The 19656-nt window shown below is 54.1% G+C and overlaps 1 protein-coding gene across 1 annotated transcript in view; it reads left to right on the forward strand.

Annotated features, from left to right (window-relative positions):
• The first annotated feature begins 1598 nt into the window (after positions 1 to 1598).
• Positions 1599 to 19656, forward strand: part of LOC143837916 (mucin-1-like) — a 31332-nt gene continuing 13274 nt past the window's right edge. The window contains exons 1-2 of the mRNA XM_077338456.1: positions 1599 to 1703; positions 17805 to 17914. Of these exons, the coding sequence (XP_077194571.1) occupies positions 1599 to 1703; positions 17805 to 17914 (215 nt within the window). The remainder of the gene's footprint in view (positions 1704 to 17804; positions 17915 to 19656) is intronic.

Raw genomic sequence — 19656 nt, forward strand, 5'->3', positions numbered from 1 at the left:
CCAGTTTGTCTACATCCCTCTTCAACTGGGGTGCCCAGAACTGAACACAGTATTCCAAGTGAGGCCGAACCAGAGCAGAGTAAAGCGGTACCATCACCTCCTGTGATCTGGACACGATACTCCATTTGATACAGCCCCAAATCCCATTTGCCTTTTTAGCCACTGAGTCACACTGCTGACTCATGTTCAATGTATGGTCCACTAAGACTCCTAGATCCTTTTCGCATATGCTACTGCCAAGACAAGTCTCCCCCATCCTATATTGGTGTATTTGGTTTTTCCTACCTAAATGCAGAACTTTACATCTGTCCCTATTGAACTTCATTTTATTCAGTTTAGCCCACTTCTCAAGCCTATCAAGATCATCCTGTATTCTGTATTCTTTGGGGCTAAAGTCCTACATTTAGGGCAGTTGGCTGTCTATAATCTTTCAGCCCTGTAGCTTTTGTCTCAGTCTCCTCTGCATGTGGCTCTTCTTTAAGGCAGCCAGCCTTCAGGTGGGGCTGGAATGGCCACCGCTCTCCAGGGACTGCAGGGCTCCTAGCATCTTTTTGGCCCTGACCTGAGCCTATTCTGCACACAATAGATAATGCACTTTCAATGCACTTTAGAAGTAGATTTTCCTGTTCTGCACAGGAAAATCCAGCTGCCAAAGCACATTGAAAGTGCATTATCCTGTGTGTGCGGAATGGGCCCTGGATGGTCCAGGATAGCCTAGTTTTTTCCAGATCTTGGAAGCTATGCAAGCTTGGCCGTGCTTAGTATTTGGATGGGAGACCTCCAAGGAAGCTCACCTCTGAACATCTCTTGCCTAGAAACCCTCAGAGTGTAGCTGAAAATCCACAGAAGAAAATGTTACTTTGCACAGAAGGTGATTAAAAAGTGGAATTCACTGCCAGTGGATGTAGGATGACCACATGAACGAACAGCTTTAAAGGGGGATTCAGTAGATCCCAGGAGGACAGGTCTACCACAGGGACTGAGGGGAACCTCTACCTTCAGAGGCACTAAACCTCTGAATCCCAGAGCCAGGAGGCAACATCAAGGGAAGGCCTCGGCCTTTCTGCCCCGTTGTTGGCCATACAACACAAGAACCTTGGTTCTTCTTATGTTCTTATGACTTCATGGCAAAAAAAACCCTAAAAATAAAATAAAGACATCTTTTCTGAAACTGAAACCTATATTTCCCCCCTTCCCAAATTCTGAGTGGACTCCCCTGTTTGATCTCTTGTATTCAAGCCTCTCTGGGACACCCCAAGTCACAAGCGAAGCCCTGACATGGGAAGAGATCTGGTCAAAGGACAAACGCCTCTCTTCTGGGTGTATATTTCCTGGAGATCTCTTCCTGGACAGCCCTATGGGGTGTGGCCTCCTTCCCCCCTCACCTGCAATTCAGGTGTTTTAGTCAGAGCCCAAGCCTTTTTATTGGCACATAAAAGAGATAGAATGAAGCGGGCAGATACATAACTGAAGGGAAGGCTGCTTTTGTCAGAAAGGCAGCCCGTAGGAATTCCTGCGAATCCTTGATCCCTGTCCCTGCAAAGGTTACAGGGGCTGAAGACGGAGTATTGGGCACCTGCCAATCACAAGCCCTCGCCATGGGGCAGAAGCTCCTAAGAATGGTGGCCCTGGTGGGGGTCCTTCTGCCGTTAACGTTATGCACAGGTGAGGAGGCAGGAGAAGGGTCTGGGAGGGTCATTCTTGTAGGTGGAAGGAGGGGAAGAACAGCTTTATTGAAACTGGGACAATGTAGGGTGAGAGTGGATCAAGTACCCAATCTTTCCTGTTCGGGGAGGCACAGCTGTTTCTCGCATAGCTGTGCCAAAGGAGGGACTTGGGCAAACACAGCCTCTCTCGCTCCGGCAAGAGAAGCCACATCGACCGAAATCCCTTCTTCTTCTCCAGAACTTCCCAGTTCACTGGCTTTCCAGATGGGGAGGCCTGCCTCCAAGGGGCAATGGTGGTGTGTGTGTGTGTCTCTGTGTGTGTTTTGGCCCTTTGTTGTCTTCTTATTGCGTTGCTCATTCGGGCGGATTAACAAGGGGCTGCTTCAAGACCTGCTGGAGTCCGTTTCTGCTGCATGTGGTCTCCCTGACTGTTTCCTGAGGGAGGGAGGTCCATCCTCCCACCCCCATTGGCTTATCCATCTGGCTTAAGAGAGTCCAGTGGCTCCTTTAAGACCAACAAAGATTTATTTAAGGCACGAGCTTTCGAGTGCAAGCACTCTTCCTAAGACTCTGGCTTAGCTTTGTTGACTATGATGCTACCTGCTTGGCACCAGCAGATTCGGTTTGTGAGGTCTCCCTTTCTTCCGGATTCCAGGATCCGGGACAGAGTGATAAATCAGCAGAGAGAGGAGAGGAAATTCCGACAAGGCAGCTTTCTCCCTGGGGAGGGGACTGGAAAAGCTTGATCAAACTCTCTCCTAATGTCCTGGGTGACTAACTGGAGGCATTTCCTGTTCAAACGCCTCAACCTGAGTTGGGGTAGAATCGGTGATGCTACCGCCCATCTTGATAAGAGTGGGCACCGCCCAAGGCCACAAAAGATGTCCCTGCCCTGGGGACTCATGGCTCTGGGGCAGCACTAGGGGTCTGGAGATGAGATGGCACAAGGCCTTCATCTTGAACAGTTGCCAAAGCCTATTTTGTTATTTCTTTAAAACATGTATCCTCCTGGAGGAAACGGCTGCTTTGGAAAGGGCAATTTACGGCATTATGCCCTTTTGAGATGTATCCCCTGCATAGTGCAGGGGGTTGGACTAGAGCAGTGGTCCTCAACCCCCGGTCCGGGCCACTGCTCCTCCTCGTCCTCCTCTCCAGCTGCTGCCTCGGGGTCTGCCCTGCCACTCTGCTGCTGGCTCACCTTTGGTGCTCTCCAGCGGCCGCCATGGCTGGGGCTCTCCCTCAGCTGGGTACAGCGCAGCTGCTGCTGGCAGCACCCCCCAGCGTGCAGCATCAAGTCAGGGGCGCCAGCAGGAAAGCAAGTGGAGCAGGGGCTCAAGCAGCAGAGGCAACGTCCCTTGGCAAAAGGCTACCCCCCCCCCAGGCCTCAGTAAAATTGTCAAGCGTTGACCGGTCCCTGGTGATAAAAAGGTTGGGGACCACTGGACTAGAGGACCCAGGAGGTCCCTTCCAACTCTATGATTCTATGATTCTAGGAATTCAAAATGAAAAGAATTACAGATGTCATAGTATTAACAGTTTTGGACCCACAAAAATTACTGCAGTATGTAATGGAATATATCAAAGAATTCAGATCCCTCTCAGGATATAAAGTTAATAGGAAAAAGACCCCCAAAACTTGAAATTTATAATGTCACAAATATTACGAAGAGTACAAAGTGTATATTAGCTACCAGTTCTATTACGTACCTGGGAATAAATGTGTCTGCACAAAACTGTAACCTTTAATAAAATAATTATAAGATGATCTGGAAAAAAAATAGCATATTTTTAATTGGGGGTTTTATGTATATTGTAACCCGCCACGAGCCTCTGTGGGAGTGGCTGGTTAGAAATTATATTATTGTTATTATTATTATTGTTATTATTATTATTATATAACTGAATTTCTATTCCCTGTGCATGTAGATAAATTGGGGTGTGTTTTTTTTATTCGCTTCAGTCTAGTTTCTTCTTGTAACATGCTGCGGTCACTTCCAGTGTCCGTTCACCTCTGAACCCACAGATCTAAGGGGGGAGGGGGGAAATGGTATAAAAATAGGGCAAAATGCTTGTTTAAAAAAGGGAACTGGTTTTCAAGGCCATCATGCTAAGAGGCAATAAGACAATTATTGCTAGGTGATGCCTGCAGTTTTAGCAAGTGGTCAATATGAGGAGCTGGATTTACTCCCAATCAGTTTCTTGGGAGAAAATGGCTGCTGGGGGGGGGAGGGGAGGTAGGCTCTATGGCAGGGGTAGTCAACCTGAGGTCCTCCGGATGTCCATGGACTACAATTCCCATGATACCCCTGCCAGAGTTTGCTGGCAGGGGCTCATGGGAATTATAGTCCATGGACATCTGGAGGACCACAGGTTGATTACCCCTGCTCTACGGCACTGTACTTTGCTGAGGGTTTTCCCTTCTCTAAATTCTTCCTGACCCCTATCCCCCAAATCTCCACTAGGGCCAGCCCTCCATGGCTGAGACCAATGGAGTTACAAAATAAAACAGAAATCAAGGGACATAAGTAAGAACCACGATTTATTCCACTATAGGCTTTAATGAGTCAGAAGGTCACGTTGTCAAGAGCTTACCGCTGGAAGATATTTTGGGAGACGGTTATAGCCACAATCACAGGGGAGGGGGAGGGGAGGCGTCGTAGCACCGGGAGAGATAGAAAGGTCCCTGTTGTAAATCACTCAAGTGGGCATCCCTATGCAAGGGACTGGAACAGATGCGGTGGTTGCACATGATGGAGGCAAGAGGTCAGAGGTGCCATTGCTCAAAGGGTACATACAGTTCCACGAAATCCAGGAACCCAGGCCTGCTTCAAGTTTATTTGATGCCCTAGGCAAACCATGACTTTGTCCACACATCCCTTAACAAAGAAAAAAACGAGAAGAGAGAGCATTTTGGGCATTCTAAGTAAACAGTGTAATAATAAAAATGGTGATGCTCCATGATAGCAGATACAGAAGCACAGATCGAGCAGAACATTTTTATTTCTCCAGTGTATTTATGCTGTCCTTGTTCCCTTACGTTTCATGTGAACTGCACTGAGCCTCAGGGGAGGGCAATATGTAAAACAAACGAATAAATAAATAGAATATCAGAAAATACAATTCTCCCCACACTCCCAAGATCCATATCCCTGAAATGCTTTACATTTAATCTGGAGTTCTGCCGAATTCACCATAAAGTGTGAATCATGAGGTTCATTCTCCTTAGGTTATATAATACGTTTTCAAAAAGTGTTTGCAGATGACTTACTCTAGTTGAATCAAGAAAAACAGATTCTAAAGTACATTAAAAGTGTATACCCGACATGGGTAGAAGGAAGTAGATTCTGTTAATCCTGTATGACCTCCCTGATAAGTATTGTTCTTGGTTTACTAGTCAACACAACGACTTCGGGAAGCACCACTACCAGGACTGTGACAAGGACTCCTGTGAGCCCCACTGTCAGCACTGAGCCACCCTTAGCCGATACAAGCATCCCTGGAACCTCAGCCACCGGCACTGCAACAATGACTCCGGAGAGCCCCACTGTCAGCACCCAGCCACACTTAACTGTTACAAGCCCCCCTGGAACCTCAGCCACCGGCAGTGCAACAATGACTCCGGAGAGCCCCACTGTCAGCACCCAGCCACCCTTAACTGATACAAGCCCCCCTGGAACCTCAGCCACCGGCAGTGCAACAATGACTCCAGAGAGCCCCACTGTCGGCACCCAGCCACCCTTAACTGATACAAGCCCCCCTGGAACCTCAGCCACCGGCAGTGCAACAATGACTCCGGAGAGCCCCACTGTCAGCACCCAGCCACCCTTAACTGATACAAGCCCCCCTGGAACCTCAGCCACCGGCACTGCAACAATGACTCCGGAGAGCCCCATTGTCAGCACCCAGCCACACTTAACTGATACAAGCCCCCCTGGAACCTCAGCCACCGGCACAGCAACAATGACTCCGGAGAGCCCCACTATCAGCACCCAGCCACCCTTAACTGATACAAGCCCCCCTGGAACCTCAGCCACCGGCACTGCAACAATGACTCCGGAGAGCCCCATTGTCAGCACCCAGCCACACTTAACTGTTACAAGCCCCCCTGGAACCTCAGCCACCGGCACTGCAACTATGACTCCGGAGAGCCCCACTATCAGCACCCAGCCACCCTTAACTGATACAAGCACCCCTGGAACCTCAGCCACTGGCACTGCAACTATGACTCCGGAGAGCCCCACCGTCAGCACCCAGCCACCCTTAACTGATACAAGCACCCCTGGAACCTCAGCCACCGGCACTGCAACAATGACTCCAGAAAGCCCCACCGTCAGCACCCAGCCACCCTTAACTGATACAAGCACCCCTGGAACCTCAGCCACCGGCACTGCAACAATTACTCCGGAGAGCCATACCGTCAGCACCCAGCCACCCTTAACTGACACAAACACCCCTGGAACCTCAGCCACCGGCACTGCAACAATGACTCCGGAGAGCCACACCGTCAGCACCCAACCACCCTTAACTGATACAAGCACCCCTGGAACCTCAGCCACCGGCACTGCAACAATGACTCCGGAGAGCCCCACTGTCAGCACCCAGCCACCCTTAACTGATACAAGCACCCCTGGAACCTCTGCCACTGGCACTGCAACAATGACTCCGGAGAGCCCCACTGTCAGCACCCAGCCACCCTTAACTGATACAAGCACCCCTGGAACCCCAGCTACCGGCCTTGCAACAATGACTCCCGAGAGCCCCACTGTCAGCACCCAGCCACCCTTAACTGATACAAGCACCCCTGGAACCTCAGCCACCGGCACAGCAACAATGACTCCGGAGAGCCCCACTGTCAGCACCCAGCCACCCATAACTGGTACAAGCACCCCTGGAACCTCAGCCACCGGCACTGCAACAATGACTCCGGAGAGCCCCACTGTCAGCACACAGCCACCCTTAACTGATACAAGCAACCCTGGAATCTCAGCCACCGGCATGGCAACAATGACTCCGGAGAGCCCCACTGTTAGCACCCAGACACCCTTAATTGATACAAGCACCTCTGGAACCTCAGCCACCGGCACTGCAACAATGATTCCGGAAAGCTCCACTATCAGCACCCAGCCACCCTTAACTGATACAAGCACCCCTGGAACCTCAGCCACCGGCACTGCAACAATGACTCCGGAGAGCCCCACTGTCAGCACCCAGCCACCCTTAACTGATACAAGCACCCCTGGAACCTCAGCCACCGGGACCGCAACAATGACTCCGGAGAGCCCCACTGTCAGCACCCAGCCACCCTTAACTGATACAAGCACCCCTGGAACCTCTGCCACTGGCACTGCAACAATGACTCCGGAGAGCCGCACTGTCAGGACCCAGCCACCCTTAACTGATACAAGCACCCCTGGAACCCCAGCCACCGGCCTTGCAACAATGACTCCCGAGAGCCTCACTGTCAGCCCCCAGCCACCCTTAACTGATACAAGCACCCCTGGAACCTCAGCCACCGGCACTGCAACAATGACTCCGGAGAGCCCCACTGTTAGCACCCAGCCACCCTTAACTGGTACAAGCACCCCTGGAAACTCAGCCACCGGCACTGCAACAATGACTCCGGAAAGCCCCACTGTCAGCACACAGCCACCCTTAACTGATACAAGCACCCCTGGAATCTCAGCCACCGGCATTGCAACTATGACTCCGGAGAGCCCCACTGTCAGCACCCAGCCACCCTTAACTGATACAAGCACCCCTGGAACCTCAGCCACCGGCATTGCAACTATGACTCCGGAGAGCCCCACTGTCAGCACCCAGCCACCCTTAACTGATACAAGCACTCCTGGAATCTCAGCCACCGGCACTGCAACTATGACTCCGGAGAGCCCCACTGTCAGCACCCAGCCACCAATAACTGATACAAGCACCTCTGGAAACCCAGCCACCGGCACTGCAACAATGACTCCGGAGAGCCCCACTGTCAGCACCCAGCCACCCTTAACTGATACAAGCACCCCTGGAACCTCAGCCACCGGCACTGCAACAATGACTCCGGAGAGCCCCACTGTCAGCACCCAGCCACCCTTAACTGATACAAGCACCCCTGGAACCTCAGCCACAGGCACCGCAACAATGACTCCGGAGAGCCCCACTGTCAGCACCCAGCCACCCTTAACTGATACAAGCACCCCTGGAACCTCAGCCACAGGCACCGCAACAATGACTCCGGAGAGCCCCACTGTCAGCACCCAGCCACCCTTAACTGATACAAGCACCCCTGGAACCTCAGCCACCGGCACTGCAACAATGACTCCGGAGAGCCCCACTGTCAGCACCCAGCCACCCTTAACTGATACAAGCACCCCTGGAACCTTAGCCACCGGCACTGCAACAATTACTCCGGAGAGCCACACCGTCAGCACCCAGCCACCCTTAACTGATACAAGCACCCCTGGCACCTCAGCCACCGGCACCGCAACAATGACTCCGGAGAGCCCCACCGTCAGCACCCAGCCACCCTTAACTGATACAAGCACCCCTGGAACCTCAGCCACCGGGACTGCAACAATGACTCAGGAGAGCACCACCGTCAGCACCCAGCCACCCTTAACTGATACAAGCACCCCTGGAACCTCAGCCACTGGCACTGCAACAATGACTCCGGAGAGCCCCACCGTCAGCACCCAGCCACCCTTAACTGATACAGGCACCCCTGGAACCTCAGCCACCGGCACTGCAACAATGACTCCGGAGAGTCCCAGTGTCAGTACCCAGCCACCCTTAACTGATACAAGCACCCCTGGAACCTCAGCCACCGGCACTGCAACTATGACTCCGGAGAGCCCCACTGTCAGCACCCAGCCACCCTTAACTGATACAAGCACCCCTGGAATATCAGCCACCGGCACTGCAACAATGACTCCGGAGAGTCCCAGTGTCAGTACCCAGCCACCCTTAACTGATACAAGCACCCCTGGAACCTCAGCAACCGGCACTGCAACAATGACTCCGGAGAGCCCCACTGTCAGCACCCAGCCACCCTTAACTGATACAAGCACCTCTGGAACCTCAGCCACCGGCACTGCAACAATGATTGCGGATAGCTCCACTATCAGCACCCAGCCACCCTTAACTGATACAAGCACCTCTGGAACCCCAGCCACCGGCACTGCAACAATGACTCCGGAGAGCCCCACTGTCAGCACCCAGCCACCCTTAACTGATACAAGCACCCCTGGAACCTCAGCCACCGGCACTGCAACTATGACTCCGGAGAGCCCCACTGTCAGCACCCAGCCACCCTTAACTGATACAAGCACCCCTGGAACCTCAGCCACCGGCACTGCTACTATGACTCCGGAGAGCCCCACTGTCAGCACCCAGCCACCCTTAACTGATACAAGCACCCCTGGAACCTCAGCCACCGGCACTGCAACTATGACTCCGGAGAGCCCCACTGTCAGCACCCAGCCACCCTTAACTGATACAAGCACCCCTGGAACCTCAGCCACCGGCACTGCTACAATGACTCCGGAGAGCCCCACTGTCAGCACCCAGCCACCCTTAACTGATACAAGCACCCCTGGAACCTCAGCCACCGGCACTGCAACTATGACTCCGGAGAGCCCCACTGTCAGCACCCAGCCACCCTTAACTGATACAAGCACCCCTGGAACCTCAGCCACCGGCACCGCAACTATGACTCCGGAGAGCCCCACTGTCAGCACCCAGCCACCCTTAACTGATACAAGCACCCCTGGAACCTCAGCCACCGGCACTGCAACTATGACTCCGGAGAGCCCCACTGTCAGCACCCAGCCACCCTTAACTGATACAAGCACCCCTGGAACCTCAGCCACCGGCACCGCAACTATGACTCCGGAGAGCCCCACTGTCAGCACACAGCCACCCTTAACTGATACAAGCACCCCTGGAACCTCTGCCACTGGCACTGCAACAATGACTCCGGAGAGCCGCACTGTCAGCACCCAGCCACCCTTAACTGATACAAGCACCCCTGGAACCTCAGCCACCGGCACTGCAACAATGACTCCGGAGAGCCCAACTGTCAGCACCCAGCCACCCTTAACTGATACAAGCACCCCTGGAACCTCAGCCACCGGCACCGCAACAATGACTCCGGAGAGCCCCACTGTCAGCACCCAGCCACCCTTAACTGATACAAGCACCCCTGGAACCTCAGCCACCGGCACTGCAACTATGACTCCGGAGAGCCCCACTGTCAGCACCCAGCCACCCTTAACTGATACAAGCACCCCTGGAACCTCAGCCACCGGCACTGCAACAATGATTCCGGAAAGCTCCACTACCAGCACCCAGCCACCCTTAACTGATAAAAGCACCCCTGGAACCTCAGCCACCGTCACTGCAACAATGACTCCGGAGAGCCCCACTGTTAGCACCCAGCCACCCTTAACTGATACAAGCACCCCTGGAACCTCAGCCACCGGGACCGCAACAATGACTCCGGAGAGCCCCACTGTCAGCACCCAGCCACCCTTAACTGATACAAACACCTCTGGAAACCCAGCCACCGGCACTGCAACAATGACTCCGGAGAGCCCCACTGTCAGCACCCAGCCACCCTTAACTGATACAAGCACCCCTGGAACCTCAGCCACCGGCACTGCAACAATGACTCCGGAGAGCCCCACTGTCAGCACCCAGCCACCCTTAACTGATACAAGCACCCCTGGAACCTCAGCCACCGGCACTGCAACAATGATTCCGGAAAGCTCCACTACCAGCACCCAGCCACCCTTAACTGATAAAAGCACCCCTGGAACCTCAGCCACCGTCACTGCAACAATGACTCCGGAGAGCCCCACTGTCAGCACCCAGCCACCCTTAATTGATACAAGCACCCCTGGAACCTCAGCCACCGGGACCGCAACAATGACTCCGGAGAGCCCCACTGTCAGCACCCAGCCACCCTTAACTGATACAAACACCTCTGGAAACCCAGCCACCGGCACTGCAACAATGACTCCGGAGAGCCCCACTGTCAGCACCCAGCCACCCTTAACTGATACAAGCACCCCTGGAACCTCAGCCACCGGCACTGCAACAATGATTCCGGAAAGCTCCACTACCAGCACCCAGCCACCCTTAACTGATAAAAGCACCCCTGGAACCTCAGCCACCGTCACTGCAACAATGACTCCGGAGAGCCCCACTGTCAGCACCCAGCCACCCTTAACTGATACAAGCACCCCTGGAACCTCAGCCACCGGGACCGCAACAATGACTCCGGAGAGCCCCACTGTCAGCACCCAGCCACCCTTAACTGATACAAACACCTCTGGAAACCCAGCCACCGGCACTGCAACAATGACTCCGGAGAGCCCCACTGTCAGCACCCAGCCACCCTTAACTGATACAAGCACCCCTGGAACCTTTGCCACCGGCACTGCAACAATTACTCCGGAGAGCCACACCTTCAGCACCCAGCCACCCTTAACTGATACAAGGACCCCTGGAACCTCAGCCACCGGGACTGCAACAATGACTCCGGAGAGCACCACTGTCAGCACCCAGCCACCCTTAACTGATATAAGTACCCCTGGAACTCCAGCCACCGGCACTGCAACTATGACTCCGGAGAGTCCCAGTGTCAGCACCCAGCCACCCTTAACTGATACAGGCACCCCTGGAACCTCAGCCACCGGCACTGCAACAATGACTCCGGAGAGCCCCACCGTCAGCACCCAGCCACCCTTAACTGATACAGGCACCCCTGGAATCTCAGCCACCAGAACTGCAACAATGACTCCGGAGAGTCCCAGTGTCAGTACCCAGCCACCCTTAACTGATACAAGCACCTCTGGAACCCCAGCCACCGGCACTGCAACAATGACTCCGGAGAGCCCCACTGTCAGCACCCAGCCACCCTTAACTGATACAAGCACCCCTGGAACCTCAGCCACCGGCACTGCAACAATGACTCCGGAGAGCCCCACTGTCAGCACCCAGCCACCCTTAACTGATACAAGCACCCCTGGAACCTCAGCCACCGGCACCGCAACAATGACTCCGGAGAGCCCCACTGTCAGCACCCAGCCACCCTTAACTGATACAAGCACACCTGGAACCTCAGCCACCGGCACCGCAACTATGACTCCGGAGAGCCCCACTGTCAGCACCCAGCCACCCTTAACTGATACAAGCACCCCTGGAATCTCAGCCACCGGCACTGCAACTATGACTCCGGAGAGCCCCACTGTCAGCACCCAGCCACCAATAACTGATACAAGCACCTCTGGAAACCCAGCCACCGGCACTGCAACAATGACTCCGGAGAGCCCCACTGTCAGCACCCAGCCACTCTTAACTGATACAAGCACCCCTGGAACCTCAGCCACCGGCTCTGCAACAATTACTCCGGAGAGCCACACCTTCAGCACCCAGCCACCCTTAACTGACACAAGCACCCCTGGAACCTCAGCCACCGGCACTGCAACAATGACTCCGGAGAGCCCCACCGTCAGCACCCAGCCACCCTTAACTGATACAAGCACCCCTGGAACCTCAGCCACCGGCACTGCAACTATGACTCCGGAGAGCCCCACCGTCAGCACCCAGCCACCCTTAACTGATACAAGCACCCCTGGATCTCCAGCCACCGCCACTGCAACTATGACTCCAGAGAGTCCCAGTGTCAGCACCCAACCACCCTTAACTGATACAAGCACCCCTGGAACCTCAGCCAGCAGCACTGCAACAATGACTCCGGAGAGCCTCACCGTCAGCACCCAGCCACCCTTAACTGATACAAGCACCCCTGGAACCTCAGCCACCGGCACTGCAACAATGACTCCGGAGAGCCCCACCGTCAGCACCCAGCCACCCTTAACTGATACAAGCACCCCTGGAACCTCAGCCACCGGCACTGCAACAATGACTCCAGAGAGCCCCACCGTCAGCACCCAGCCACCCTTACCTGATACAAGCACCCCTGGAACCTCAGCCACCGGCACTGCAACAATGACTCCGGAGAGCCCCACTGTCAGCACCCAGCCACCCTTAACTGATACAAGCACCCCTGGAACCTCAGCCACCGGCACTGCAACAATTCCTCTGGAGAGCCCCACTGTCAGCACCCAGCCACCCTTAACTGATACAAGCACCCCTGGAACCTCAGCCACCGGCACTGAAACAATGACTCCAGAGAGCCCCACTGTCAGCACCCAGCCACCCTTAACTGATACAAGCACCCCTGGAATCTCAGCCACCGGGACTGCAACAAGGACTCCAGAGAGCCCCACTGTCAGCACCCAGCCACCCTTAACTGATACAAGCACCCCTGGAACCTCAGCCACCGGCACTGCAACAAGGACTCCAGAGAGCCCCACTGTCAGCACCCAGCCACCCTTAACTGATACAAGAACCTCTGGAACCTCAGCCACCGGCACTGAAACAATGACTCCCGAGAGCCCCACTGTCAGCACCCAGCCACCCTTAACTGATACAAGCACCCCTGGAACCTCAGCCACCGGCACTGCAACAAGGACTCCAGAGAGCCCCACTGTCAGCACCCAGCCACCCTTAACTGATACAAGCACCCCTGGAATCTCAGCCACCGGGACTGCAACTATGACTCCGGAGAGCCCCACTGTCATCACCCAGCCACCCTTAACTGATATAAGCACCCCTGGAACTCCAGCCACTGGCACTGCAACTATGACTCCAGAGATTCCCAGTGTCAGCACCCAGCCACCCTTAACTGATACAAGCACCCCTGGAACCTCAGCCACCGGCACTGCAACAATGACTCCGGAGAGCCCCACCGTCAGCACCCAGCCACCCTTAACTGATACAAGCACCCCTGGAACCTCAGCCACCGGCACTGCAACAATGACTCCGGAGAGCCCCACCGTCAGCACCCAGCCACCCTTAACTGATACAAGCACCCCTGGAACCTAAGCCAGCAGCACTGCAACAATGACTCCGGAGAGCCTCACCGTCAGCACCCAGCCACCCTTAACTGATACAAGCACCCCTGGAACCTCAGCCACCGGCACTGCAACAATGACTCCGGAGAGCCCCACCGTCAGCACCCAGCCACCCTTAACTGATACAAGCACCCCTGGAACCTCAGCCACCGGCACTGCAACAATGACTCCGGAGAGCCCCACTGTCAGCACCCAGCCACCCTTAACTGATACAAGCACCCCTGGAACCTCAGCCACCGGCACTGCAACAATGACTCCGGAGAGCCCCACCGTCAGCACCCAGCCACCCTTAACTGATACAAGCACCCCTGGAACCTCAGCCACCGGCACTGCAACAATTACTCTGGAGAGCCACACCGTCAGCACCCAGCCACCCTTAACTGATACAAGAACCTCTGGAACCTCAGCCACCGGCACTGAAACAATGACTCCCGAGAGCCCCACTGTCAGCACCCAGCCACCCTTAACTGATACAAGCACCCCTGGAACCTCAGCCACCGGCACTGCAACAAGGACTCCAGAGAGCCCCACTGTCAGCACCCAGCCACCCTTAACTGATACAAGCACCCCTGGAATCTCAGCCACCGGGACTGCAACTATGACTCCGGAGAGCCCCACTGTCAGCACCCAGCCACCCTTAACTGATATAAGCACCCCTGGAACTCCAGCCACTGGCACTGCAACTATGACTCCAGAGATTCCCAGTGTCAGCACCCAGCCACCCTTAACTGATACAAGCACCCCTGGAACCTCAGCCACCGGCACTGCAACAATGACTCCGGAGAGCCCCACCGTCAGCACCCAGCCACCCTTAACTGATACAAGCACCCCTGGAACCTCAGCCACCGGCACTGCAACAATGACTCCGGAGAGCCACACTGTCAGCACCCAGCCACCCTTAACTGATACAAGCACCCCTGGAACCTCAGCCACCGGCACTGCAACAATGACTCCGGAGAGCCCCACTGTCAGCACCCAGCCACCCTTAACTGATACAAGCACCCCTGGAACCTCAGCCACCGGCACTGCAACAATGACTCCGGAGAGCCCCACTGTCAGCACCCAGCCACCCTTAACTGATACAAGCACCCCTGGAACCCCAGCCACTGGCACTGCCACTATGACTCCGGAGAGCCACACTGTCAGCACCCAGCCACCCTTAACTGATACAAGCACCCCTGGAACCTCAGCTACCGGCACTGCAACAATGACTCCGGAGAGTCACACCGTCAGCACCCAGACACCAAAAACCAGCAGAACAACCATTTCAGTCTTCACTCTCAGCACTAATATGATTTCCAGTACTAGGAGAACTACCCTACTGCTCCCTAGCAACAGCTCCACAATGAGCTCTCAGCCGACACTGACTAGCAACCGTACAACAGCACAACCTTTCCAGGAATTTTCTCTCAGTTATCACATCACAAACTTTCAGTTCAACACGAGCTTGTTGGATTCAGAGTCTTTTTTCTACAAGTATATTGATAGGCTTATATCTGAGATGGTAAGTTCTGCAACACAGGAAGTTCATGATGATATTAAGTTAAGTGGTGGAGGATAGACAACCCTTCCAAAAGTCTGCACAGGGTGAGAATTGTTTGGTGTCTGTTAAGCTAGTGTTCAATCTCATTCTGCCCTGGGCCTCAGCCCCAGGTTTTTTTTTCTAGGTCTGGACACGTCCCTGGAGCATGCGAACTGATGTCTCTGAGCATGTGCAGAGTGCATCTCATTCTCATTTGAGCAGAGATTTGACACACTGACATCACCCTTTCTCAGGGATGGAGGCAGTTTTATGGCATTTAAGTTTGCCGCCCTCCTCCCCAGGCAATAGAATTTCTCCACATATATCCTGTTGGGTTGATTCAAATGGGTAGCCATGTTGGTCTGAAGTAGAACAATAAAATCAGAGTCCCGTAGCACCTTTTAGACCAACAAAAAGGTAAAAAAGGTAAAAAAAAGGCAAATGCCATTTTGGGCTGTATCAACAGGGGCATCACATCAAAATCACAAGATGTCATAGTCCCATTGTATACGGCACTGGTGAGACCACACCTGGAGTACTGTGTGCAGTTCTGGAGGCCTCACTTCAAGAAGTACGTAGATAAAATTGAAAGGGTACAGAGGAGAGTGACGAAGATGATCTGGGGCCAAGGGACCAAGCCCTATGAAGATAGGTTGAGGGACTTGGGAATGTTCAGCCTGGAGAAAAGGAGGTTGAGAGGGGACATGATAGCCCTCTTTAAGTATTTGAAAGGTTGTCACTAGGAGGAGGGCAGGATGCTGTTTCTGTTGGCTGCAGTAATGGGTTTCTGTTGGCTGCAGTAATGGGTTTAAACTTCAAGTACAACAATATAGGCTAGATATCAGGGAAAAAAATTCACAGAGTAGTTCAGCAGTGGAATAGGCTGCCTAAGGAGCTGGTGAGCTCCCCCTCACTGGCAGTCTTCAAGCAAAGGTTGGATACACACTTTTCTTTGATGCTTTAGGATGCTTAGGGTTGATCCTGCGTTGAGCAGGGGGTTGGACTAGATGGCCTGCATGGCCCCTTCCAACTCTATGATTCTATGATTCTATAGCAATATTTTATAAAATCTGCAGAATCAATCAAATCTCCAGTAGCTAACCAGGAGCCTTGCTGGTCTAAATCCCCCTTTCTGAATCAATTCGGGGGTTCCAGAAACCCTGCCATGAGCATCACATTGGAGCCTCCTGCTCTAGACATTGGTCCGCACAGACATGCTGATTAGGGCTATAGGAAGGTCCCCTGGGAACACAAGAAGGAATGTGAAAACCATGGAGAAATTTCACTGATTCACCCACACTTGGCTCCCTAAGGCAACCTCTGTTAATGGCATATATTTCTGGCATCAGGAGTCCTTTTCCTCCTCCTTTCCTGCTGCACCTAAAAAGATCTCCAAAATGCTGCTCCTCTGAGATGGGGGTCCTCCCAGGAACAGCAGGAGGGGCCAGTGGGGGCCTGCAGTGGGAGGGAGGAATCTGGAGGTCTCCTCTCCCTCTCCTTGTTGGGGGGAAGTGCCCTCCAGTCACAGCTGACCCATGGCAACCAACCCCACAGGGATTTCAAGGCAAGAGACGTCCCCAGGTTGCTTGCCATGGCCTTCCTCTGTGCCAAGCCTGCCATTCCTGCGTGGTCTCCCATCCAAATACTAGCCAGGACCAAGCCTAAATAGCTTCTGAGATCTGATGAGATTGGGCTACCCTGAGAATTATCGGATCCAGCCCCCCAGTCTCCTGTGGACAGGGCCGGATTTTCCTATAGGCTAAGTAGTCTTCAGCCTAGGGCCTCAAGAACAAGCGGGGCCTATATTCCACATTTTTTATAAAGGTTAGTACCAATCACAACATGTTTCATTTAACATATTGATATATATCACAGTAATGATGTATTTTATTATCTCTCATGTTATTTACAAACTTAAAAATGGGAGGTGAAAGGGCCACATAAGTGGAATAGCCTAGGGCCTCTTTTCATGTAAATCCGGCCCTGCCTATGGGGATGGGGGCCAGGAAATCAGAGGAAAGGACACGCAGTAATGGGTTTAAACTTCAAGTACAATGATATAGGCTAGATATCAGGAAAAAAAATTTCACAGTCAGAGTAGTTCAGCAGTTTAATAGGCTGCCTAAGGAGGTGGTGAGCTCCCCCTCACTGGCAGTCTTCAAGCAAAGGTTGGATACACACTTTTCTTGGATGCTTTAGGATGCTTAGGGCTGATCCTGCGTTGAGCAGGGGGTTGGACTAGATGGCCTCTATGGCCCCTTCCAACTCTATGATTCTATGATCCTGCGTTGAGCAGGGGGTTGGACTAGATGGCCTGTATGGCCCCTCCCAACTCTATGATTCTATGATCCTGCGTTGAGCAGGGGGTTGGACTAGATGGCCTGTATGGCCTCTTCCAACTCTAGGATTCTATGATCCTGCGTTGAGCAGGGGTTGGACTAGATGGCCTGTATGGCCCCTTCCAACTCTAGGATTCTATGATCCTGCGTTGAGCAGGGGGTTGATGGCCTGTGTGGCCCCTTCCAACTCTATGATTCTATGATTCTATGAAATCACCTAAGAGCAGAAGGTTAAGGGGGTGACCTTAAAATATGGCATCATCCCTCATCCCATGTTCCAGAAAATTCACCCATCTAATAGAGTCTAATTCACATAACTTTCCCCTTTTCTCCACAGTATCAGAACATCTACGGCTGTGACACATGTGCTCGCAGGAATCAGTACCAAGGATATGTAATACTTGGATTTGCGTAAGGAGCGCATGCTATCTATACACAATCTGATAGTTCGTACGGTGGCCAGGTCTGGGTTATGAGATTCCTGGAGATTTTACGAGTGGAGCCTGGGGAGGACAGAATATTGGGCAGGGAAGGACCTCAGTGGGGTATAATGCCATCGAGTTCACCCTCCAAAGCAGTCATTTCTCCAGAGCAACTGATCTCTTTAACCTGGAGACCTGTTGTAATTCTGGGAGATTTCCAGATGCTACGTGGAGATTAGCAACCCTAGATCAGTGGACCCCAAACTTTTTCGGGCCGGGGATCGGGGAAGGGGAGAGGGAGATCCGGGGACAAGGGGGAGAGGGAGGCGCCCGCACCTCCCCCCCCCACAGCGCAGCGAGCGCTGCGCCGTGGGGGGAGGGAGGCTAAATAGGCAGGCAAATGGAGAGACTATGGCTTTAAGGCCGGAGGGACCGAGGGGGAGGAGAGTTTGTGGCGCAGCGAGTTCGAGAGAGTGAATAAGTACTTGCGGGGGAGGGCATGAAGAACCCTTTCGCCGCATTGCCTGCCCTGCCGCTGCTGCCACCTCGCGCAGAGTCCCACTCTAGCTTCTAGCTGGCTCGGAGGCAGTGGGTCCTGCTGACTGGCGCCCAAGTTGCATGCTTGCTTGCTCGCTCTGCTGGAGGTCAGGCGGTGCCCCCCCCCTTGTCCAGTTCCCACCTTTCTCTCACATGGTGCTGCCCTCGGCCGCTCTTGGGGAGTGAGATGGGGCACCTGGCAAAGTGACACCTGCAGCGGCTGCGGCAATGGGAGGATGCCAGACGCGAGGCGGCGAGCCTTTCCTTCTTTTTCCCACCCTCTCTCTCGCTCTCTCTCCCAGCCAAGTGACAGATGCTTGCCTGGTCCCGGCGGGGGGCAGGAGGCAGGGGGCACCCCATGGGTGGAGCTGTGGGTGGCGCTGCTTCTCTGATGGCCCTGGCCGAGAAGCGGGCACACACCGACTTCTTCACGATCATGATGATTGTGGAGGACACCACCGTGAGGAACAGCAGCGCCTGCACCTCGCCCTCACAGCATGGCGCTCGCTGCGCTGTGGGGGGGAGGGAGATGTGCCCGCTGGCACACTGGAGCTCGCGCCTCCCTCCCCCTCCATGGCCCGGTACCGAGGGCTCTATAGCCCGGTACCTGTCCATGGCCCAGGGGTTGGGGAACATTGCCCTTGAGCAGTGGTCCCCAGCCTTTTTATCACCGGGGACCGGTCAACACTTGACAATTTCACTGAGGCCGGGGGGGGGGGTAGTCTTTTGCCAAGGGACGTTGCCACCGCCTGAGCCCCTGCTCCACTTGCTTTCCCGCCAGTGCCCCTGACTTCCCAACGCCCACTGGGGGGCGCTGCCAGCAGCAGCTGTGCAGTGCCACGCCGAGGGGGAGCCCCAGCCATGGTGGCCACTGGAGAGCACCAAAAGCAAGTCAGTGGCAGAGTGTCAGGGCAGCCCCTGAGTCAGCAGCCGGGGAGGAGGACAAGGACGAGCCGCGTCCGGTACTGACTGATCTACGGACTAGTCCCCGGACTGTTGGTTGGGGACCACTGCCCTAGATGACTGAGCTGTCATCTGTAAAGGGATGATGGAAAAGGTGAAGTTAAAGATTCAGATACCCAAGTCATTTCTACGTTGCCCATGGGGGAAGATGGGGAGGGGAGGGGCAGGGCCTCAGTGGGGTATAATGCCATGGAGTGGGGTATAATACGCTCCAAAGCAGCCATTTTCTCC

The sequence above is a fragment of the Paroedura picta genome, chromosome 1 (genome assembly GCF_049243985.1).
Source record: "Paroedura picta isolate Pp20150507F chromosome 1, Ppicta_v3.0, whole genome shotgun sequence".
In the NCBI taxonomy this organism is placed as follows: domain Eukaryota; kingdom Metazoa; phylum Chordata; class Lepidosauria; order Squamata; family Gekkonidae; genus Paroedura; species Paroedura picta.